Consider the following 26,537-nt stretch of genomic DNA (forward strand, 5'->3'; position numbering starts at 1 on the left):
AAAATCTATAAATAGCTTGTTCAATTTTTTTTTTTTTTTCTTTAATTATTTTTTTTTAAAATTTAAGACTATATACTTATAGTAATGGAAAAAAAAATTCATTATTTTTATTTTTTAAAACGAGATTTGTTTTAATAACCGCGTGGAACTCTACAAATACTAAAGTTTATATAACAATGAAAGGATTTATATGCCAACATCTAAATAATTAGCAAACATATATGTTTATATCCATAACATATATATAATATGTATGCATAAAGTGCATCTTGGAATCTTTTATTAGTTTTCTTCAATTTTAAGTCAAGCTTTATTCTTCTCCTTCTCTTTATTCTTCTCTTTATTCTTCAATTGTAAAAAGGTCCTGTCTGATGTTAAGCTCTGTTATTCTCAGTTTACTAAATCTTGTATCTTATCTCAGACATTAAAGACTAACTTTTGGTTAGTCTTCAACATTGTCATTAATTAAAGTATGTCTAACATAAATTGTGGTTTTTAAGTCTGGACTTCAAAACCACAATTTTTGTTAGACAATAAAACTCATTTATTTATTGCAAAAGAATATTGCAATATTGTTGACATTCCTATATTAACAAATTATAACCTCCTTACTCTCAGACAAAGTCTAAAAGCACATTGTAAATGTAATTAGACCTGCTTTATCTGCCAAGCTTGAGCCACTCTCCCATTATTGTAAGGTTGCATTTGTTTCTTTTTTTTACAAATACATTTTTTTACAAAATCATCTCTATAATGATAAACTCGATCTTGCTTGGCTTTTTATTCAACAGGTTGCATCCTTTTAATGTACTGTCCCTTCATGGTATAAAAACTTTTATTAGTTCAGTTTCTTTCCTTGAACATCAAAAAAATCCTTGTAATTCTTACCCATCTTCATATTTTCCTTTTTTTATACAACCTACAACTTTTCATGTCTTCAGTTATACGTTTCCTAGTATTTTAACTTGTTCTTTATTTTAAAGTAACTCATAACTTAATAGTGGTTGCTTGCAATCTTGTTGAAAGTAAATTAGATTTTAAAAATATATAAATGTATGCCAGTATTTAGTAAACAGTAAATGTAAGCATAAAATTATAATATATTAAGCATTATAATTTTTTTTCTAGCCCCAGCTATCAACCCCTGCTAAATCTTATAATTTTGCTGGGGCCCTGGTCACCTGGACCGAGGTTGCATAAACATTTATACATCCTAAAGTATATTTTTTTAATTCAAAATTCATGTTATATTTGTATATATATGCATATATAAACATCAATATGCTCATGATCATCATAACCATCATTGCCATCATCATCATCATCATCATCATCATCATCATCATCATCATCATCATCATCATCATCATCATCATCATCATCATCATCATCATCATCATCATCATCATCATCATCATCATCATCATCATCATCATCATCATCATCAATCATCATCATCATCATCATCATCATCATCATCATCATCATCATCATCATCATCATCATCATCATCATCATTATCATCATCATCATCATCATTATCATTATCATCATCAGGCTTTAGCCTTCCTTATTTATTCTGTTTCTCTAATATAAACAATCTAGAGCATTTTCTTTCCTTAATTAAAGTTTTTTTACTTCTATCTTTAGCATTTATTCTTGAAGCTGCTACCTCTCTACATGCTGTTACCTACTTTAATATTCTTTAACATCACTTTAAATCTTCTCTAACAAACGTTGTTTGATACAATGTTTTTTTCCAATCTGTCCTTATAATTCTTACCCATCTTCATGTTTTCCTTTTATATACAACCTGCAACTTTTTAAGTCTTCCGTTAAACATTTCCCAGCTTTCTAACCCTATCCTCGATTTTAAAGTAACTCGTAACTTAATAGTGGTTGCTTGCAACTTTGTTGGAAGTAATTAAGAGTTAAAAATTATATAAATATATGCCAGTATTTAATGAATTGTAAATTTAAATATAAAATTATAATATATAAAGTATTATAAATTTTTTTCTAGCCCTGGCTATTAACACCTGCTAAATCTTATAATTTTGCTGGAGCCGGGGCCAGGCTTGCAAAAATTTTGGGCCGGGGCTGGGGTCCTGATCACTTTCTATCAGCAGAAGTTTAAAATTTTGTTTACTTTAGCTATTTAATTATTTTTATAAGAATAAATGGCATTTTGAATGAAAGATATTGGTTCTACTTACTTCTATTATATTTCAACAACTGGTGTTAAATTTTTCTAGATATTTAAAATTCTTTATATATTTTACAAATTAATGCAATACAAAAAATAAATGCAAATTAACATTAACACAAGTAAATAATGAAAAAATCTATATTTAAATATAGAAATAGCATGAAATACAGTAAAAAAAAATTTTTTTAAATTATTTGTTTCCTTGGCTTGTTTGTTTGACACATTTTAAACTTTTCTCAAACTTCTCAAGCATACTGATAAGATAATTAAGGTTCTTCTATCTTTTTCCACAACTATTTTTCTCAAACATAAAATAAAATCTTCATAGTTCAAAATATAGTTTTATTATTAAACACTCTTTTGTAACACAATTTTCTAAGCCAACTTACAAAATAGTGTTAAAATAAAAGTACCAGTCTGGTTGCCTTGCGAGACGAATGACTGGAGTTTTTCCTAAATTTTAAATGCTAAATGAATTTCTGAGGAGGATTTCTGATAAAGTATCTCCTATAAGTTAAAGTAAAAAAATATATCTGCAAATCTGCTTTTTCAGGTTAGCTTCCTATTAGTTATTAAGTTTATTAATATTAAGTTGGTTAAAGCAAATAAAACACCATTATAAAATTCATGCACCTTTATTTACTCTAGGGTGCTAAATAAAACTTTAATAAACAGGGATTTCTTAGATAATTTTTAGAATGAGAAAACAATTTGCATATTGATTTATACTAAAGAAGAATGTTAATAAATATGGGGTAGGTCCAAATAAGGTCTGGTTGGATAAGGGATAAACTTCAAACTAATAAACAGGTGTGTGTGTGTGTGTGTATATGTGTGTGTGTATTTGAACAATGTTTAACTGGCTAAAGGTAGATAGTTTTTGTTCGATTCTTTAAAATCTCCAACATATCCTAGTTATGCTAAAAACACTGTCATCTTTTTATTTTTTTCAACATCTTCATTTCTAACAAAGCTGCAAGCAACCACTATTAGAAGAGAAACGATGAAGTTTATAGAGCAAGATAACGATTAAAAGACGACTTAAAAGATTGCAAATTGTATGAATCAGAAAAACAGGATGAAGTGAGTGAATTCCAAACAATTGATGTTCAAGGAAAAAAACTAGATGAATAAGAATTTTTGGAGCAATTAGGAACAATCAAAGTAAAAGGACGACATTTAATTGAATGACAAGTAACATAATAATACATTTTAGTAGATGGTACAAGAAGCGCTAGCTCTTTAGAGCAGTGCCTTCCATAGTGTTTATAGAAAAGAGAAAGAAGCAACATTATGACAGTGTGATAATGGTTGGAGGTTGGGTGCAAGAGCAGGTCCCACTATGTTTACCATTCGTTTTTGTACCTTGTCTAAAAGAGAAAGGGCATCATTTAATGGTTTGCTCCAGATATGGAGGCAGTATTCAATATAAGGACAAATTTGAGATTTATAGAGATAAAGAATAGAATTCTGAGTAAGAAAGTGGCATGCATGATAAAGAATTGCAACTTTTCAAAAATTGAAGGGTAGATGACTCATCAAGTGCATTACCATCCATAAATATAGGAAGATCTAGATTATTGTGATAACGATTAGCTGAAAAAAATTGAGTTTAAAAAATTTTTGACCTGAGAATTTGGCTTTGGCATTAAACAAAACCTTTTTAAAAGGTAAGAAGCACATTTTTCAGCAAGAAGATAAAAGATTTCTACCCAAGGGCCATCACCAAGAAAATCACAGAAAGAGTCCTGTCAGCTCTAAGGTAATTGTAAGAGGTACAATGATAGGGGGACTCTGATGGTGGGGAAGAACTAGATAATAGTTTTAGAGAGATCGAAGCACCTAAGGGTGAATGTGGTGAAACTGAGCACTGAATAGGATCAGAAACAAGTCAAGTAGAGAAGGTAAATGATTCGGATTGTCTGGAAAGAGAGTTGTAAAGTTGTAAACTTTACAAAAAAAGCATGTTTAAAAAAACTATTTTTTTAAAACTTGAAGATAATGACTTTTTTTATTTTCAGCTTAAAAACAATAGTTTTTATGCATTTATTTAAAAAAAAAGTAATTTTTTTGTAAATTGATTATTATTTTTAAAGTTTTTATATAATTTCGCTTCTTTTGAGTATCAGGTTGACATACTTTAGAAGAACTTTTATTTTCAAAATAATAGGGACCAGTCAAATTTTTAAGGGTCTTGAGCTACCCCTAAAATAATTTTTTGTTCAAAAAAATTTTAAACCTAGTGTTTTAGTATTATATAGAACAAAGTAAAGGGGTAGGAACAGGTTTTTGTTGTTTTAAGAGCCACCCTATTAATTAATTAATTAATATATTAATTATTATATTAATTTAATTCATAACTTTAGTTGCCCATTTCAAAAAAAAAATTTCACAGTAAAAATCTGAGGTGGTGGGTTTCATACATGGAAAATTAGTTCCACTTTCTTATGGAATAACTAAAAATTATTAATTAAATTCAAAAACTACATGTTTTTTTTTTTGAGTTTATGTTTTGATTAACTTATAGTTAATTAGAAAGTTAAAACAAGTTTACAGAAATAAATTATTTTTTTAAATTCTTAATTCAAAAGCATTTTTTAAATTTTTAATTTAAAATTTAAAAATATAAATTATATGTTGCAACACTTTTTTTTACAATTATTTTAGTTGCAATTCAATGCATTGAATCAGCATATGGACTGGAAGGGTTTAAACCTGAGCATGATATAAATTTGTTGAATGTTTTTAGTGCAGCTACTGAACAGGTAATATAAATGATTGTTAAAAATTTTTTTTTAATAATAAAGTACATAACAAGGTGAACATTAAAATATCATAAACATTCAATTTATAGTAAAGTTGGAATTTAAGCAATATTATTTATATTATTAGTTGGAGAAATACTTATATTGCATAAAAAGATGGAGAAATACTTATGTTTTTTTTTCTGCTTTTTGTAAAAAAGTCGTATGGAAAAAGTAACCAAAATAAAATCAATAAATTTATATCTATATCTGTATAAACAATAGTTGTATTTATAATCTGGAATCCATCAAAGAAATATGATATATCAGCTCTTGAAAAAGTTCAAAGAAAAGCAACTCGAACAAGAAGCCTCATATATTTAAATTATTAATCTCGATTAAAAAAGTTTAACATTGCAACGCTAGAAACTCGTAAGTTAAGAGGAGATTAGAATGCATCAAATTGTCCACATTTTAATACAAGTTAAATGGCGTACATCTACGTCAAAAATAATAATAAAACCTGAATAGTTAATGGAACAGTCTGCATACATAAGAAATCCCATTTGATTCAATAAGAAATTAATAGAAGAATGTTGTTCATTAAAGGGATCTCAAAGTAAGTGCCATAAAAAGTTGTGTTCATATTAAAGAGAATGTTTAAAAAAACTGTTTGTGCTGAATTTTATTAGTAAAACAAAATAATAAATGTATACCAAGTAATACTAACTTTGGCAATCTAACTTAAGCAATCTACAGACTTTATCATCTATTCAAGCGCGCTTAATTCCAACGAGTTTCAGTTTTGAAAATGGCCTCATTGTAGGATTCTTTTTTTGAAAAATCAAATTTATTTTTTGTGAGTCAGTATTATTTTTTTTTTTTTTTTTTAAATAAGCATTTATTATCAATCGTATGACTATCCTATAAATTTTAAAAGAAGCTAAAAGTAAAAATGTTTTTTTACAGAGCGCGAGAACCAAATAAAATTAAAATTATGATACACTCTAAAATATAATAAATATATAAAAAAGACATTGATCACCTTATTATATATTCTGAATCTTTTTATGTAAACAATGTCAACTTTTTTTCTAGTTTATCACTATGATGTTGTTTTTTCATTGAAAAGACATTTTAAAAATTCTTAAGTTTTTAATTAATAAATAATTTTGGTAAATGATATCATTTATTAGAGATATTTGCAGAGTTCTTTAATTTTTAGTTAGAAAATATTTATAGAATTTACATTTAGCAAATTTACAGCTTTTTATTAATTAAAGCAATAATTTATGTTTTATGGCAATAATTCAAGACAGATTTTTTTTTTTTAAATTTTATTTAAGCTGTCCTAAGAAGTCTTTGCAGTCTTATCACAGAGCACCGCGGAAGAGCATTTGAAAGGAAGTTTACGCCTCCTTTCTTACTAATGTTATAAAACTTGCCCAGAGGTGGAATTGAACCACGGATCTCTAGCTTCTGAGGCAAGGGCGCTGACCACTGCGCTACTACTGCTCCGATGGCGGTTATAATTGTCAATGTGTTGCAGCAACGTTAAAATATTAATTATTTCCCAATTTATATGTCGTATTTGGAAAGTAATTTACATTAAAACTATTAACATTACATATGTAAAAACTACCACAATTGGCAATAAAAAGTTTTTTATTAAACTATTTCAATTTTAAAATTGACTCGATAATGCTTTTGTTCAACTTTAGAAATAAAATAAAATAAACAATACATGTTTTACAGAATAAATTTTATTAAATATATTCTCGCATGATTAAACACCCGGGGGCAGGATAGGCGATCACACTCCAATCTTGACCACACATGAAATTGTTTTTTTTTTTGAAAGCTTGACCTTTAGATTAAGGCTCTTTAGATTAAAAATGGACTGAAAAAAACCGACAAAAGAAAAAAATTATAAACAGGTTAAACTATAAAAAAAAGAAAGAAATCTTGATGAAAGAGAAAGTAAAAAAAAATTAAAACCAATAGCTTTAAAAAAAAATCAACTAATATAAATCTGAAAACTAAAACTCCAATAGAAAAATATTTTTAATTATGTTTTGTAATTATGTTAAGGTTGAATAACTCGTCGCGTTAGTTTGTTGAGGTTCCTACTGATTTTTTTTTTATATTAGGATATTAAGATTTTATATATATATATTTTTTTAATGTCTAAATAAAAATATTTATATGATTAATTTTTATTTGTTTATGTATTTTTATATATCAATCAAAAAAAAAAGAATACATAAACAAATAAAAAAAAGATAATGGTATAAATAATTTTAATTCAACATCTAAAAAGATTAAAAGATTTTTGTTTAAATTCTCCTAATACAAAAAATTGACTTTATAACCTTTTCCAACCAACGCGGCAAACTATAAAACATTTTATAAAATGTTTATAAAACATTAGAAACGATCAAAGTTTTATAAACTTTGATCTTTTCTAATGTTTTTATAATATCAGGCGAGCCCTTTTAAATAAAAAAAAACTTACATCTAATTATCATTTAATAAAAATATAACTTTATTTTAATTATCAAAAAGTATTTAAAAAAAAGTTTATTGAAATGCATTTGTTGTCGTCATTGTTTATAAAATTAAGAACACAAATTGTTTAAAAAAAATTACGTTTATCATTAAAAAAAAATACTTTTCAAATAAATAAAAGTTTTATTTAATATTCTATGATAATTTTTTCAATAGTTTTAAAACTTTATTCAAAAGCGTTTAGCTAAGTGTAAACAAATTTTATTAGAAAGTTTACATAACATAAAAAAAAAATAACTTTGTTATGTTTTCGACTATTAAATTTATGGGTTCATCAAAAAGTTTATTTAAATAATCGTTTTCTTTGTTCTTTATATAGTTAATTGTACAAATTGTTTTAAAAACATTTACATTCATCGTAAAGAATACACTTTTTAACAATATAACATCTTTCGATAATTTAAATAAATGTCTTTTATAGTAAACAAACTTTAAAAGCAATTTCTCGCTTTATTACCTTATACTTTATTTAGTGCATTTTTGAAACGTTTTCAAAAATCTAAAAAGCTCTAGTTAAGTTTTAAGGTTAAATAATACGAAATAATTTTTTTAACGGAATCTTGATAAAGATAATAATCATTTAATATTAATAAATATAACACTAATTTATAGCAATAGACAAAATATCTGAAATATTTATTCATATTTTTAATGTGAAAAAATAAAATAACTAAAGAAATTCTATAGTAATTTATGATTGGTTACCACTGTTGTGATTTGCGGTTGTTTTTAAATATTACATTGTACTGTATGCTTTATTTTTCTAGGTTTATCTGATGATTTATAAAATGAATTAAAATATTTAAGTTTCAATCAAAGTTTTCAATAAAAGTAAAATAATAATGATAAAAATACTAGTAATAATATGGTTTTAAAATAAGAAAATATATCATAATTCAAGATCATTGTAAATATTTTTTATTGAATAACAGCTATTGAATTTAGTGGTAAAAGCAGAGTTTACATTTTTTAAAAAGATTAAAATACCAGGAGCATTTCAAGATATTGCAATTCACTTGATCACATAACTCGAACCTTGTAAAGTATACATAGTTTTCATCTAGGTCATATTTTTACATTCATAAGTTGAGAAATTAGTTTGATATGTTGCTGCTGCTTTTTAAATCAATGAAATGATGGACCTCATCTCACTCGTTGATCTGTCTACTATCAGACCTTTGGCAATTTTTCCCTCTTTGAAAAGGGTCTTTCTCAAGTATAATTTGAAAAAGCAACAAAAAGAAACATCCTTTGAACAATGTTGACATAAGGGAATGTGGATACAAATTTCTTTGGTTGAATAATCAAAATTAAATCTAAATGATTTAGTTTTCTAATTTTGCTGGTACCAATTTCAATTGAAGTGGGAATAAATGTCTGCATCATATGTGTAGATTTTTAAAAATTCTCTGGTGTGCGGTGTGATTGCAATAGAATCCATATCTGAAAAGAATATTGGACGAGAAATCCAAAACAAGAGATGAGTAGAGCGTAAGCTTGCTTTTACCTCTCAAGCTCAGCTAAAAGTCAATCCATGATGTTAGTAACCTCATGCATACATATCTTCTTTTTCAAGTTTGTCAAAACTAGATCTCTAGAACAAAAATAGACAGAGATCTATACAGTTCATTCACCGCTGTTAAGTCGATTTCAATGGCTTGAAGCATTTTGTTCACTTTGTTGGACCTATCGATAATTGCGTTCAAGATGGCTATCATGATGGTTGTCTCCAGCTGATCCATTTTCATAAAAAGTCTACTAGCTTCTACTATTGTAATCAGCTGTTGCATTTTGTAATTGTTCAGTTCTTTTAAAGGTACCTTGGGAGTTTAAACACAAATTTCATATATACAAATATATAAGTACTATTGACAACTAATAACTTAAAAAAACTGATTCTGATAGTTGTACCTTGTAAGTAGAATAACCCTTTTGAAGAGCAGAACACGCATCTGCATGTGCAGACAATCTAGTCTGTGAGAGGCTTTTCGAAACCTTTACACCCTTAACTAATTTTGATTTCAAGACTTCCCACTGATGCATTGTAGCAAAAGTTAAAGATAGCTAATTAAAGATGCAGCTGTCACACAAGGCTTAGTTGCTGCAAGAACAGCCAGATTAGCTAGTGGGTTTAATTTCTTGATACAAGCTTGCAGCCCAGTGACTTCTCATTGGAATGAACGATAAAAATTGTTAAACTGGTTTTCTATCAAGGGTTACATGTCAAACAACAAAATTGAGTTGACCTACGTGCAAATCGTTTGCGGTTGAAACAACCATAATTGAATAATATTTGACAGCTCTAAATTCAATAACTGTAAGAAAAAAAACTTGACAATATAAACAAATTTCGAACTAGTCAAGTGCTCTTTTTGAAGCAATTTAAAGTATGTCAAATAAAAATAAAAATGCATTTATAACTACCAATTATTTTTAAAAGCGAATCGCCAAGTAGCTGGATGAACTCTTTGCAAATGTTAGCTGACAAATAGGTCGTATTCAGCTAGTAACTTTAACGAGGCAAGAAAATTTACATTATGACAATCCAATTTTTAAATCTGATCCAACGAATTGCTAACTTTCTGATGTGTCATATAAAAAAAACTCAATTAAAATTTGTGTTAATAGGTCTATGTAAGTATATATATATTAATGAGCCAATAGGTTAAAAAGATAAATAATCTTGAAATATAATTATATATAAATAATAATTAAATATATTATTATTATATAATTATGATATAATTATATAAATATATTATAATTATATAATTATAATATAATTATATAAATATATTATAATTATATAATTGTAATATAATTATATAAGTATATTATAATTATAATATAAAATATATGATTATGTATAATATAAATTATAATATAATTATAAATATAATTATAATATATAATATATAAATTATAATATAAATATAATTAAACTTTATCTGGAAAAAAGAAACTTGGTGACAGACCCAATGAAACATATTTCTCAAATATTTCTTTTAACTTGAAACTATTTAATTAAATTGCAATCAATTCTGGAACTGCATTCACTTTGATTAACAAAGATAGAAATTATGTTCAGAAGATTGCTCATGCTCACTGATTTCCTTATGAGCCACTTTCCAGTTGCTCATAAATTTTCCAAAATGTTGTCAACTTTAGCAAGGACGCTACAACATTTAGGTTTGTGATTTGTTTAAATTTGCTTCTTTCTTTCTTTTGTCACTGGACTTTCTCTTGCCAGGCTCATCCATGTTATTATTTGATCACTTCAGACTTCTACCTGAACCCTTCTGACTTTTTTTTTTTAATTCTGATGATTTTTTATTAATAATTTTGCTTATTTGATTGAATGATTATTAAAATCACTTTACTTTAAAAAGGAATTTTAAGGTAAAGAATTTTTTTATTTTTTTTATTGTAATACGCAGCATGTTCTTACTTTTGCTTTTTAAACGTTATGATAATTTTAGTCCTATATTTAATGCAAACCTTTGACTTTTCAGATGCAATGTAACAAAATTTACATGCTTATTGCAAAAGTTTCATTTTCCCTGGTATAAACAATGCAGCAGACAAGTTCAAGAAAGTTACTTTTTTTTAAATAATAGATTCAAGATTCAAAAATAGAATATAAAGATAGAATATAAAGAGTCAAAAATAGAATATAAAGAGTAAAATGTGATTAATTTTTTTGATCTTTATAATTCATTCAAAAAAAGTTTCTTTTTAAAATATTTAAAAATGCACTAGTGCATATGTACATATGCGTGTTGGCATGTACGTATGTCTAAATAATTATGTTTAAGGGTATAACTTATGAAAAAATTTGTTTCTGTTTAGGACTCAAGTAAGGTACTCAGAGATAAACTCTTAGCAGATGACCTGAAAAATAAAGGTTAATTTTTTGTTTGTTTGTTTTATTAACATATAAATGCTATAGAAAGTTTTAATAATCTAAGTATATTGTTTAGTACAATTTATGACAGACAAATCATTTTAAAAGACAAACATGATAACTACAGAAGTAACAAAAAGCTTTGTTCTGAAAAAAACTTGAAAAACAAAAGTTCAATAAAGTTTGAACATAAAATATGTGGCAATTAAAATAAAAAGAAGCATAAAATATATGTGACAATTAAAATAAAAAGAAATATAAAATATATGTGACAATTAAAATAAAAAGAAACATAAAATATATGTGACAATGTGTCATGAAGAAAATCATGAAAAGAATCCCAGTCAGCTTTAGGGTAGTAGTAAGTAGTGCAATGATAGGGTGAGTCCGAAAAAGAAGTACAAGATAAAAAATTTATAGAAATCATTGCATGATCGAAGCCACCTAAAGGAGATAATGAAGAAATATAACACAAACTCTTATGCGCTAGTGGTGTAATGGTAGAGCGCTCGCCTATCACTACACTACTACCGATCCCCACCATGTCCCTGGCAGTACAACACTAAACTTGTTTCTCTGCGCAACAAACTTGTTTGTCAAGGTTCGTGTTTCAGAGTTATAGAGTTGAGAGAGGGTTGTAACCACAACTAGAAGTAGCCTCCTTAACTGTAGTGGCCTTCATGGCCTTGGGGAGGTGAATCGAAATAAATAAGTGGTAAGTAAGTAAGTGATTAGGGTTGTCTGGAAAATGAGACACAAAAATCTGAGTAAGAGGTTGAGATTACAGAAGTTATGGGCTTTAGTACCAGCTGAGTCAGTGATGTTACAGCCATTCAGTGTTATGAGCATTAACACCAGTCATAAGTCACCAATAACAATATTGCCAGAGGAGTAAAGAGAAAGATTTTAAATCTATTAAGTATTAAAGATAAAACCTAAACATTTCTCGACAAAAAGGTTTAATGCAAAAGTATAAGCCCAAGCCAAGATTGTGACTATAGAAGTCTTTTCAAATCAAAGAATAGTACCCATCAATACTGAGATCTGAAGAAGAAACAGCCAAATTTAAATTATTCTCACAATCAAGCAAGCAAGTCTAGTGAATTTTGCAAGAGGGAAGATTTATCTGATGGAAAGTTACTTTGAAGACCACAAATATTTGTAAAAGATATATTAAAATAGTTAAGTGGTAGGAATAGTTTTTTATGTTTAGTATTTTTGGTTACTTTAAGCATGGTTTAAGTTTAAAAAAAATTGCAGTTGCCTCAGTTTTGCTCATTAACTTAAAATTTGTAATTTAGGGCTCTTTATGTGGCCTCAACATTGCATACCAAAAGCACGATTTTTTTCATGGATTTTCTTGACTTCTAGACTCTTTTAGAGATTTTTGCTTGTGCCTCCTTGGTAGCGGCTATGTAATTCTCCCTCTTGTCTTCTAATGAGAGCTGCACTCTCATTAGAAGACAAGAGGGACCGCTACCAAGGAGGCACAAGCAAAAATCTCAAAAAGAGTCTAGAAGTCAAGAAAATCCATGAAAAAAATCGTCGTCCACGTCTTCCTAGGCAGGAAAGCCTAATAGAAGAAGAAGGGTGAAGGGTTTGAGGCTGGTCAATAGAATTATTCTGCTTATCCCTAAAGTCTTTGCCTAGAAGGTCTTCTACTAAACAATATCTGGGTGCAGTTAATATCTGCCCATAATGAGTATTTTTATCAAGACACCATCTCTAGCCTTTAGTCAACCAAGAGCCCCATCAGGGGTATTTTAAGTTGGAATTTATTTCTCAAAGCCTTTGCTTAAAAAAAGCAAACCCTACAAGGCAACAGGACATGTGGCCGGTAGTGCTGGGTTATAGTAATACCAGTAGCAGGGTGACCATGATTATCCTTAACCTAACCAGACCATTAGTAGTTGAGTAATATGCGGTTGTGGTGTAGTGTTAGAGTGCTTGCCTCATAAGCGAGTTTGATCCCCACCACGTCCCTAGTAGTACTGTGCTCAACTTGTTTCTCTATGCAGCAATCTTGTTCGTCATGGTTTCAGAGTTATAGAGTTGAGAGAGGGTTGTAACCACAACTAAAAGTAGCTTCCTCGACTGTAGTGGCCTTCATGGCCTTGGGGAGGAAAATTTAAAAAAAAGTTAGAAGAAATTACTTCCTATAAGCAGTACTTTAGATCATTGATGAGAATATTTTGGAAATGCATTAGGAAAAACATTACATTTAACAAAATACTAGAAATTAAAGTGAGGTAAATTTTAAAGTGGGAACTAGTTGGTAACTGAGCTCATACTGTATCAGAGATTTAAGCAGAACACAAACATAAATGTAGTATCTTACAGCTGAGCAAAAACTGCGCCAAAAATCCAGATAGAACACAAACATACATATAATGACTTATGGGAAAATGAGCTCCGCCTCAGAGTTTCAGACAGAACACAAACGTTCAAATAGCAACTTATGGGTCAGTGAACACCATACCAGAGGTTGAGACAAAACTCAAGCATATATATATAGTAAATTACCGGTGAGCCAAAACATTAGCTAAGACACCTCAAACTATATTTTAAAAAAGTATATGACTTTTGGCAGTACACTTCTTCTAGTCTTTGCTTAGAAAGTAATTCCTACAAGGCAGCAGAACATGTTGCACTAGATTACATGTTACCAGTGCCATAATGATGGTGATGACCATTTCAATAATAAAGCCAAGCTTTTGTAATATAAGATCTCATGCACCAGCAATTCTGTCTGTTTTTAGGCTTGTGGTATTAAAAACATTATTTGGATGCTATTCGTTATGTTATTATCTTCAGTTACCCTGAGTTAAATAATTTTTTTTTTCTCAATTTAAATTAGGGGTGCACCAATGCATCGACCATTTAGCCGATGCATTAGCATCTGTCTTGGTAATCATCAGCCAATGCCGATTGTTTTGAAAAATCAGATATTTTATCTTTGTGTTACTATGTTGTATGCAAAAATATAATTATTCCAAACCAATTTGCATGTATAAGCATAAGTTATTATAAACATATCTGCAACCACTAAACCTTTTTTGAACTTTTTTTTATCGGGAGCTTCCTGCATTTAGTATCTTTATTATTTAGGAAAGCAATTATATGACTTATGGATCCAAACTATACAAAGAGACAAGTTTAAATCAAGAAATGTAAATGTGATGTCAAATAAGAAAAAAAAATTTCTACCAGATGTTCCTCTTCTTGATATTTTTATTTTGCAAAGTTTACAAATTGCTTTGAACATTTATTTTTATTTATATCAAAATAGTCTATAAAACCTCTAGTTGCTTTGCTTATTGTTGATATTTTTTCTTATTTTATTTTATTTTTAAATCTATTTTATATATATATATATATATATATATATATATATATATATATATATATATATATATATATATATATATATATATATATATATATATATATATATATATATATATATATATATATACATACTAGGTTTAATAAAAAATGGCTTTTAAATTGTGATTGCTTTAAAAATCCCACACTAGTTTCCTCGATAACAAATGATAAATCTTTATATATAAAGTAATAAAAAAACTTTATATATAAAGGAATGTTATTTATAAAGGAAATTTATATTTAAAAGAAAATAAGTATAGGACAATAAAAACTGTTTGTATCCATTTATTTTATAAGTTAATTTTTATTCTAGGCAATGAGTTTATGAAAACAGAGCAATATGATGAAGCAATTGATTCTTACACAAAAGCTATCGAGTTAGATTCAAAAAATGCTGTGTATTATTGTAATAGGTAGGCTTTTTTATGTTTTTTTTTTTTATAAAGTAGTTTTGTTTGTTAAAGTTTACATATAAATAGCTTCTTTTGGTTGACTGAGATGCAATGCATGATCTTTAGCAGTTAGCCTTTAGTAATCAATGTGGTTGCACAAGATTGTTTTCTTAGTAGTAAGCTACTAGCAGTTGATGGATTTGCAATTTATGTGTTTAATAAGATGTTGAGTTGCTTATGTTGTTATTGTTGTATTTTCATTTCTTATTTAGTTTAAGTTTTAAAAATCGTTTCATTTAATATTTAATTTAGGGCAGCTGCATGGACAAAACTAAATAACAACCAGAGAGCGATTTTAGATTGTGAACATGCAATAAACATAGATCCAACATACAGCAAAGCATATGGCAGATTAGGGTAAGAAAAAAGAATAATTTTTTACACAGTCATTCATGTTTAATAAGAGATGGCAGTTTTTTTTTCCTTCATCAAATTCACTTTCTGATATTTGTTTAGCAGAATATTAAGTTACTATTTTGTAGTTTTTCTAGTCTATAGACTAGACCAAACCATAAAAAATAGTTTAGAATTTAAAACATTTTTATTACAAGAAAAAGCTCATAGCTTAAAAAGCTTTAAAATAAAATTGTCTTTTTAAAATTAAAATATTATTTTTCTGATATAAATGTTGAAGTAAGTATTTTGTTTAATGACAAAAAAACATACCTCAAAAAATAAAAAATAAATAAATAAACAAAAATGAATAAAAATAAATGAAATTAAGAAGTAGTAGTTAAACTAATGTTAGAACTTTTAACAACTTAACTACTTATGTGGAAACTAATGCTTATGTGCCACTTATGAGGAACTATTTATTTTTGGTTAAAGATTTTAACCAAAAATTTATGTTAAAAAACATTCAAAAAAGTTTCTAATTGTAAAAAAACTTAAAGTAGTGAGCATATTTGGCTGGTTTTACGAGTAAACTTGAAATCACCTCTGCATTAGTTGCCATGGTTATTAATCATGATAATGATCATTGTCATGGTCGTTATCATGATTGAGTCAATTTTTTTCTATTAATAGAAAAAAGCAAGTAGCATAAAACACTAAACATCATAAAAAACTATTATTACTGCCAAATCGTTCTAATCTGTTTATTACACTAAATGGCCATCATAAAAAACTATTATTACTGCCAAATCGTTCTAATCTGTTTTTTACACTAAATGGCCATCATAAAAAACTATTATTACTGCCAAATCGTTCTAATCTGTTTTTTACAAGCATTTGTAACCTTAAAATTGGCTTTTCATCTGTCAAGTCTTATCTTTTGCTAAATTCAGCAGACCTACTTGCTCTGGTAAGTTTTACCCTGCTGACTTTAAAGCTCAAATTTTTTTCTTCCTTAATCTCTTACTTAGATTTTATGATTCGTTTTCCAGAAAACCCTAATTTTCACTTCTTGATAGCTTGTGCTCAGTTTCTTGTTTTCCTTTAAGTGGTTCCAATAATCATGCTATGATCTAACTAAAACTGTTATCTTGTACTTCTTCTTCTTTTATCTTATTGCGACTTGTTTTTCAGATAGATAATCTTCACTCCTTGATTTGTATCTTGTCTCTGACTATGATTTGCAATAGTGGTGTTGTGGTAGAGCGCTCGCTTTATAAGCGAGAGGTTCCGAGTTCGATCCCCACAACGTCCCTGTAAGTACCGCTCAATTTGTTTCTCCGCCCAGCAGCCTTGTTTGACAAGGTTTGTGTTTCGGATTTATAGAGTTGAGAGAGGGTTATAACCACAAGTAGCCTCCTCATCTATAGTGGCCTTATCGGCCTTGGGGAGGTGAATTTAAAAAAAAAAAAAAAATTGCTTAGTTTCTCCTTGTTTTATGCTGGCTCAGATGACCATGCTATGATCTCACTAAAACTCTGGTACTTTTACATCAAATTTGCTCCATCATCACATTGCTTACTCGTAACTTGAAGATGACTATGATTCTTTTTGTAATTTTAATGATGGTTCTTAGACTGATGTCTTTTGTCTTGCTGCCAAAAATTGGACTTCTTTTATTATCTGCTGGATTTAGGCAGACATGGAATCTTTTAATCTTTTACTCAGAAACTAGATTGTAGAGACTTTTAGAAAATCTTTAACTATATTTTTAATAAATAATTTTTTAATAAAAAATTATTTATTAAAAAGTTTTTTGCTAATGTGTTGGTAAATTCCCGGATTTTTATGGAAATGTCTTTAAATTTTTCCGGATATTATTAGGAAATAGTTTTCAGGATATTTTATATATCACTAGGATAATCTATGCTTCTTACATTACTTACAGCATTCTAATTTTTGTTCTCTAGGACAAAATCAAAGGTTCTGCATCTACAATAAATACTAAAAAACAAGAAATATAGTATTTAAAAAAATATTTATCTGTAATATATACTTGAAAAATTTCACTTAAGAATTGCTAAATCATTTGGGAACTTCTTGCAACCAGATTAGTTTCACAGATTTCATAACAGAACTAAAAGTTTATCACAATTTAATTTTAATTTATATAAATATTCAATTTATGATTACATAATTACATGATTACACATATATTACATAACTTTTATATTTCTATTTAATTTTTGTATTATTTTAAAATAAAAATAAATAAAAATATTTCTGTTGTTAGTTCAGAAGCAAAAAAAATGTTTGTTTTTTTAATTTTTTTTTTTAAATCATTTGCTGTGTTTTTATTGAGTTTTTTTAAATATTTTATTATCAACTATTAAATGGGTTTTCTAACATGTCTTTAAGAATGTTTTTAAACTCCTCTACATCTAATAGTATGTTTTTAACATGCCTTCATCTTTTACAAGTTTTAATATTTTATATCATGCGTCTTAAATTTAGTTTTATTAATTTAGTTTGGTATATATGACTGAAAAACAGTTTGATAAAGCTGTTGCTAATTATAAAAAGGTAAATATTTTTACACTTAAAAAAAGTTTTTTTTTTTTTTCCTCAGTGTTTTTTTTTTCAATGTCAATTGTAGTGATTATTTTTAATAATAATTTTTGCATCAATAGTATACTACTTAGTAAAGAGCATTTTCATATGAAATCACAAAAATAATTCTGAGTAACAGAAGAAGGTGCTCATAAACCTGACCTGCAAAACTGATTAGCACTAAAGGAAGACTATCGAGTTATAAAAATGGCTTAACCTTCTCTATATCTTATTTAAATAAAAAATTGGCATTATAAAATCCTGTCCAAATCCACAAGTATGGAACCATGGGCATTAAACTTAAAAACATTTATATATGTAGATATTTGTATATACGTGCAGGGGTAAACACTCTGACTTTCGGTGGGTCAACAGATGGGCAACTGAAAGTAACAAGTTTATTAATGTTGGTTCCCCACTGACGTTTTGAGTTGCCTGTCACTATTTTATTTATTGAAAATTTTGCATTCAACAGAGTTCTTGCATATTCTAGTCATTTTTCCTTATACGGCTAAGTGTAGATTATAAATAATTTGCGTAAACAGTGCTCAAAGTGGAGAAAAAAAAGTAATGGGATGGTGTTTGGTAAATTAAAAACACCATCCCGCCTAATCGTTTTTATATAGAGAGATTTATAAAAGGTGGCAGGATGGTTTATACTTTATAAAAAGGTGAGGGAATTACATCCAGCCTCACTTTGAGCAATATTACTTTTATTTACACATAAAAGTAATATTGTAAACTATTGATAACATTCACTTTTCTATGTTCAGATAAAGCACATGTGTATATGCCGTTAGTTTTTCACTTGAATTGAACACTTTATTAAAAAAATAATCTTTTTACAACATTAAAGTCTTGACAAATATAAAAAAATTTTCAAATACTTTAAAACCCTTTGTTTTTAATGTGTTGTAATTATTAAGATCTTATTTGTTTTAGGAGCCTGAAAACTTTTGATATTTCAAAATTATTTTAAAGTACTGTGTATTAATTTAATTTAATTTAAAAATCATTTTAAACTAATGTAATAAAAGTTATTGATAGAATCTAAATTTGGTATTTAAGAAAGATTATATTTGCTTATAATTTATTTCTTAAAACTATCTTAAACTTTATCTTTTGTTTATCAGAATTTATTATTTTATTTGTTTAAGTATTATCTATTTTTAATAAAGATTATAAATGAATTATAGAGTTTTATCAGTTACCAATAAGATAAATCTGGTAAAAGTAAGAGTAAATGTAAATGATTTTCATAAATGTGTTATGTCAAAAGAACTTACATAATATGTAAGAAACAGATAATTTTAAATACATTTGTGAAAACAATTCTCTTAAACAAAAACACTTCTCGCTTTTTATAAAAAAAAAGTTTTTAATTTGCTTTTGCATATTATAATTTATAATAATCCATCACTATGAAATGAGATATTTAACGTAATGAATTAGTTAGAAGATATTAAGAAAAAAATTTCTTTTATAAAAGTTGCAAAACTATTTATATTCCTTTAAAACTAAATTTTTCATTCAACGTTTTACTATTTTACATTCCTTCAAAAATAAATTTAAATTTTTAAAATCATAATTAAAGTCTTTTGATTAAAAAAATTCTTATAAGATAATTTATTTCTTTAAAAAATTTAAAGTTCAAATGGTGGTTTCAAAATGTCTAATGAAAAACTTTTTTTAATTGCCTTTCATAAAAGACTCTTTTTATTTTGGTTTTTTCTTTTTTGACTAATTTAGCTCTACTTTATCTTCAAATCCTTAAATAAAATAAAATTGTATTTTGTTCAAATGATAAAATTTTTATTTAGGAAGTGATTTTTTAAATACATTTAAATGCTCGTACAAATTTCTTTGTTCTATGTTCTAATTAATACTAGAAAATGTGAAAACAAACTTTGCCACTGCAACTTTCAAAATATAGTTTTATTATTATTTTTGATATTTACTTCTCCTTTTATAGAATTCTTGAATTAAAAAAAAAAAACTACTGCAGATAAAAATAAATAGTTGCCCTTTCAGGCGACTTTATTGCATAAAACAAATATTTTTAGTCGCCCTTCACAAAATTCGGTCACCTGGTACCCTTGAGCCACCATGACTGTACACTTCTGTATAATATCATTACATTTTATGCCCTTTATGTGATGAAAACAAGTAACAATAACAATTTTAGATAATATTAAATATATTTATTATAAATATTTATAGGCTCTTTCGATAGAACCTTCTAACCAATCGTATAAAAGCAACTTAGAACATTCAGAAAGAAGTCTTAGTGGGGCCAAGTCAACACAACCACCTACACGTATGCATATTTTTACTTTTGTGATTTCTTTTTTAACTTAAAACTGATTTGTTTTACCATTTAGGCTTAAAAAGTACAATGTATACTTTAGCCTAAACTACTTCAATAAGCAAACAATTCAAAAAAGTTTTAATAATGCAAATAAACTTGCACCTATATGCCATATGTAAAAATTTACATTTTTATTTTTATTATAGTTTGAACATAAGTTTAAGAAAATATACATCTCAGTTTTTTTTCAGATTGTAGTTGTTTACCATACATGTAAGGAAGGGAGGGAGGGGGATATTTAAGATATCTTCCTGGCACATATCAAACTTTGTTTATTTATACTACTATTTATACTGGTAGTCTTGCGTGTTTGGGATTTGTACGCATTTGTGTACGCGTTTATATATTAAAAAAAAAGCAAAAAAAAATTGTTTCAAAAAATATTATTTGAAAGACTTTTAATAAATAAATTTTCTAAAATATAGTTAAAAAATAAAATGAATAAAATTCCAATAAAGTTAACTATAAAACACGAAACTAAATGAATTAAATTCCTGTAAACATTAAAAAAAAAAGTTTTTAAAATTCCCATTAGCAAAGAAAAAAATTACTTTGAAAAATTTTTCAACTACAACAAAGAAAATGCGCTCGTTTTACACAAGTTTTGTTTGCTTTATAATGTCTTTTTTCCCTAATTATTGTAAATAACGCTTTGCGATATATTTTAATAAGAAGTTCATAAAAATTAGTAAAATAATTAATTTTACTAATTTTTATGAAAAAAATTAGTAAAATTACATGATTAATAGTGAATAATGTGAAACAATAAGGGTTCAATAATATCAAAGACTGATTTTACTACATTGACGCTAGTTTTATCTATGCCTGCACCTTGACTCAAAAAATATTATTTGAAATATTTCTTTATTTTAATAAGAAGTTTATAAAAATAAGTGTTCTTAATAAAGTAATTTAAGGTTTTTATAACTATTTATACATCAAATTCAAAAGAGAAAGTTAAACACATTTAATGATAATTTAAAAAAAATATTCCTTTTCATAACGCAGATCAAAGATGAGCTTAAACCTCAAATGTACTATTTGTCAAAGCCCATTTGACATTAGTTGTCGTGGACGGTCTGCAATTGAAGATCATTGCAAATCTATCAAACACAAAATGACATTAGATGCTTCTATATCGTCAAACAAAATCACAACGTTGATGAAGAGTCAGAGCTTTGGTCAAAGTGAAAAAATATTAGCCATTCAAGAAGCTACAATTGCATTCCACACAATCAAACACAACCATAGCTTTAGAAGTGTACAACAAAGCTAATTAAGAAATTTTAAAATCCAAGATTTGCTTGTGCGTGTACAAAAAGCAATAATTGTAAACGTGTTCAAGAAATATTGTGAAATTAACTCAGAAAATGCTTTATTAAAAGCATCATATGTGTCAATTCTTTCTAATGCAGACAACACCAATATCAATTTCGGAGGTTTAAAACAAAATGGTAATAACAATTTTTACAAAAAGTTAATTGTTAAGCTAAACCGTGAAATCATTGGTATCGGTTGCAATACTCATATTTTATCAAACGCAATAAACACAGCATCTGGTTGTTTATCTAATGATCTGGAGATAATTATTCCTCAAATTTATTTATTTTTTTAAAGCTTTACTGTTCAAGTTTCTAGTTTATAAAATTTCTGCGATGAGGCCAGTGAGGAATATCAAAAATTGCTAGGATTCTCAAAAGTTCGTTGGTTGGCCTTACTTCCAGCTATCGAAAGAGTGCTTAAGTTAAATCAGCCACTAAGACCACACTTTTTAAGCTTAGAAAATTGTCCGAAACTTTTATTTGACCTTTTCAATAACGAAGTGGGTGAAATAGTATTGTTTTTTGTTCACAGTCAAACCAATGTTTTTTATAAAACGGTAAAAAAAATTGAGAAAGATGATATTTCTTCGCTGAAGTTGGCGTAGTATTAAAGAATTTGAAAGATCAGATAAAATCTAGGTAAGAAGAAAAATTTCTACCTTTCATGGTAAGACAGCATTTGCAAGTTACTGAAGAAAGTAGTCACCATTTGAAAAACCAGTTTCTGAAAGAAGTAGACATTTTTTACAGTGTCTGTCTAGAGTATATAGATGAGTGGAGGCGTCAATTTAATCAGGTTGAAGTTTTTAAATGGTCTTTAATTAACTGTAAAGTTGAATGGATTGAAATTATTGAAACTATACATTTTTTGAGAAAATCAATAGAAATCACATTCGATGACAATGAATTGTTCGACGAAATTCGGAGAACTAATTTATATTGCACAAAGGAAAAGTTTTCTTCTTGGAACTCACAGTCTGTTGAATGTGACAAGCGATGGATTGAAATTTTTTCTCATTTTGAAAATAATCACGTTCCTGATAACAATTTGTTAAAATTTTGGCTGAAGCTGCTTTATGTTTGCCAGGTACAAATGCTTCCGTAGAGCGATTGTTTTCGATTGCCAGTGATATTTGGATGGAAGGGAAATCCCAACTTACAATGAAAACTTTGGCAGCTATTTTGTTCGTTAAATTTAATTTAAGAAATTATAGCTGCTCAGAATTTGCAGAAAAATTGAAAAAGATAACATGTTGCTGAAAACAATTCATTCTTATGAAAAATATTTGTGATTTAAAAATGCAAATATTGTTTAATATTTTTCCCATAATTTAATTTCTTATGCTATTTTAGAAGAAGTAAACAAGTTTTTAGTAAAATCCATTTAAACCAGGCCCGTAGACAAGACAAAGCGCAGATGCACATGCTCCCCTGCACATTGTCCTGTTTGGCCACTAAAAAATTGTATATTCAAAAATTGTTAGTACAATACAAAAAAGAAATTAAACATATTCACAAATCACACATATCAACACAAATCACACACATATCAACACAAAAAAGAAATTAAACATATATTCAAAAATTGTTAGTACAACACAAAAAAGGGCAAGGTGAAACCGTCTTGAAAATATTAAAAATATAATTAATAATTTTATTAAATTTATGCAAAATCTTATCAAAAAATAGGTGAATATAGGCGCTAAAAAAAATTGCCCTTGAGCGCCTTATTTTTGGCGCCTCTTGAGAAAGTGCGCCCCCTTTAAAGAAATGGTATTTATACATACCAAATTTATTCTTTGTATGCGTCTGGTATTTTTCAAATATGCTTAATTAAGAATGTTTTCTTAAAAAAATTATGGTAGTTAAAAGTTGGAAACAAGTTTACTCCAACATTTCTCCCCACTCCTAGACTCCATTTCTAGTGGTTGTAAGGGTTACAATGTCACACCTCCCCACAACAGTAGTTTGTTTAAAAAAAGGGAATGCATCAAAATTAGGTTTTCATGGCAAGTTACATGTATTGTGTCTACAAAGAAATATTCCATAAATTCTGATAAGCATGTTTCAAATAATAACAGTAGTTGTTGTACAAAAAAATTTCTTATTAACATAAATTTTAATTCTTTTCTAGTATAAATTTCCACAATTTTTGAAAGTCAATTTTTTCAATTTTTGAAAGCTCTATTCTCTCTGTGTTGTATAAAAGTACCACACGCAATAGATCATTTTTGTATGATTTTTGTATTTTGTAAAACTCACTGAATCTTTAGTAAATAGTTGCTTATGCCTGTTCACTATAAACATCCAGTTCATAACCTTTCATAGTTTTTTCTACAATCCTCTTTAGTTCGTTCTACAATCTTCTTTAACAAAGCTAATTAATAAGTACAGCTTGGTACTTGTTTGTTTTAATATCTTAAACAATAAAAAAAATCAAAAACAAAAGCGTTGATTGCTTTTTCAAATCCATGCTGAGTATCTGGTTAAACAGAGTATCTGTTACAAACCTCTTCTTTTTCATGCTGAGTATCTTGCTAAAGCATGAGTAAGACACAGTATCAAATGCATCGGAGGCATTAAAAAATCCCTTGTTTGTTAATAATATCAATCTCATATACTGGTTTCCTTCCTATCTCCATCATGAGTATGTGTGACAAGAGAATTATTTTTGAGTTCCTAAAATCAAGTTAAGTAGTTTAGAATCTGCAAAAAGTATAAAATCCTTCTAAGGTCAATACTTTTGGTAAAACAGCAAAGTTGTCATAATTCTCTTAATTAATTAGAATTAAACCTAAAAGTAATGTATGATCGAAAGGTTTTAGTTGTCTCTGGTTGGGAAAAAGGCCTTCAGATTAGTTTAACCTCATAGTGATATCATCACTCTAGTATTGCCACATTAACAGTACTGATTCCAAGTTTAAAAATGTCTCTTTTTCTGTCAACAAATACTTTCAACTTAACATTAAAAGCTTCTTGTTTCCTTTTTTCAATCATTTTCTAATTAAATTCCTCTGTATCTTTTACTAGAACCCAGAGTGCACTCCAAAAAAACTGTGAAATTTTTTTAAAGCCAGGAGTTATTGATATTCATTCATGCTAAAGACAAATTGCTTTTGATATCCTGATATATTTACTCTGTAGCCAGTGTTGCATATTACTATGTAGCAAAGGATGGATTATCATAGTTATAATTTAGTAAAACTTTTTTAAGTATCAGAACTGTTACTAAAACTCTTTTTGCTTTTTACTGCAATATTATGCATTTTATATAACAATGCTGTTGTGGGGAAAAATTTTTTATCCGTATTATTAAATTAAATATAAATTTATTGATAAAATTAAAATTTCATTAAGACATATTTTAGCGTTTTAAAGTGGTAACCTTATAAAATTAAAAACCCTACTTTAAAAAAAAATTGTATTATTTGATGATAAACTTTGCATTCATTAAACAAATGTATTTATATTTGTTTAATGAATGCAAAGTTTATCATCAAATAATAATAAGTTTAAGATGAGAAAATGATTAGTGAAAAAAGATGGTATTTTATTGACAATTAAATTGGCTCAACTTTACTTTTATACAAATATGTATTTATATGTTTAGCAAATCCTGCAAACCCATTAGCTGGATTGGATCTTGGTGCTTTATTGAACAATCCTGCAGTCATGAGTATGGTATGGTTTATAGATAAATGTTCTATATTATCTATCCAATTATTTTTTGAACTGTCATAATTTCTTGTATTTTTTAAAAAGAACTTTAAAAGAAAAAGTTTTTAATTAAACTTTTTTTTATGTTGTACCCTAACCCAACAAAAAAAAAAGTTCTTCAAAAGTATATCATGTTGGGCCTCAAAAGAAGCGAAATTGTATAAAAATTTCAAAAATAATCATCTTTTTACGAAAAAATTTAGAGTAAAATGCTCTTGTATGCATATTTAAATTTTTAGTTAAAAATGTAATTTGTTAGTGAAATTTAAAATAATAATTTTTTTATTATTTTAAATTTCGAGACCCAACATGAATACACATTTGAAGAACTTTTTTTTATGATAATACTAGGGACACGTCGGTCTTGAGGTACCATTAAAAATATTTTTCATAAAAAAAAAAATATTTTTAATGGTTTAAATATATGTATATATATATATATATATATATATATATATATATATATATATATATATATATATATATATATATATATTAGAATCATAAAATACAATAAAATTTGTAACATAACTCAGAGTTTCACGCTTTATGCAATGGGTTAGAAACAACCATAACAACAATAAAAATTATATTCAAAGATGCAATACAGTGTTAGCTTTAATGGCGTTCAAGTTGCAGATATTAAATTTGTTATCTGCAACTATGCGTTGCAAACCGTTGGATTATATAGAGATGATGGCCTTTGCTGTTATAATGGAATTAATGGACCACAATCCGAGAGAATTAAGAAAAACATTGTTCATCTTTTTAAGGAGAAATTTAATCTAAAACTTACAATAACAACCAACTTAAAAATTGTAAACTTTCTTTAAGTTACCTTGAACCTGTTAGAAAATACTTTCCAGCCGTACAGAAAACCAGGTGACCACCCATTATACATCAACGTAAGTTCTAAACACCCC

General features: G+C 27.3%; 1 protein-coding gene across 1 annotated transcript in view; it reads left to right on the top strand.

Annotated features, from left to right (window-relative positions):
* LOC100215658 (small glutamine-rich tetratricopeptide repeat-containing protein alpha) overlaps nt 1-26,537 on the top strand; it is a 43,266-nt gene that overhangs the window by 9,349 nt on the left and 7,380 nt on the right. The window contains exons 2-8 of the mRNA XM_065808960.1: nt 4,877-4,974; nt 11,371-11,425; nt 15,126-15,225; nt 15,517-15,621; nt 18,126-18,180; nt 20,428-20,524; nt 25,508-25,578. Coding sequence (XP_065665032.1) covers nt 4,877-4,974; nt 11,371-11,425; nt 15,126-15,225; nt 15,517-15,621; nt 18,126-18,180; nt 20,428-20,524; nt 25,508-25,578 — 581 coding nt within the window. The remainder of the gene's footprint in view (nt 1-4,876; nt 4,975-11,370; nt 11,426-15,125; nt 15,226-15,516; nt 15,622-18,125; nt 18,181-20,427; nt 20,525-25,507; nt 25,579-26,537) is intronic.

This window comes from Hydra vulgaris, chromosome 11 (genome assembly GCF_038396675.1).
Source record: "Hydra vulgaris chromosome 11, alternate assembly HydraT2T_AEP".
In the NCBI taxonomy this organism is placed as follows: Eukaryota; Metazoa; Cnidaria; class Hydrozoa; order Anthoathecata; family Hydridae; genus Hydra; species Hydra vulgaris.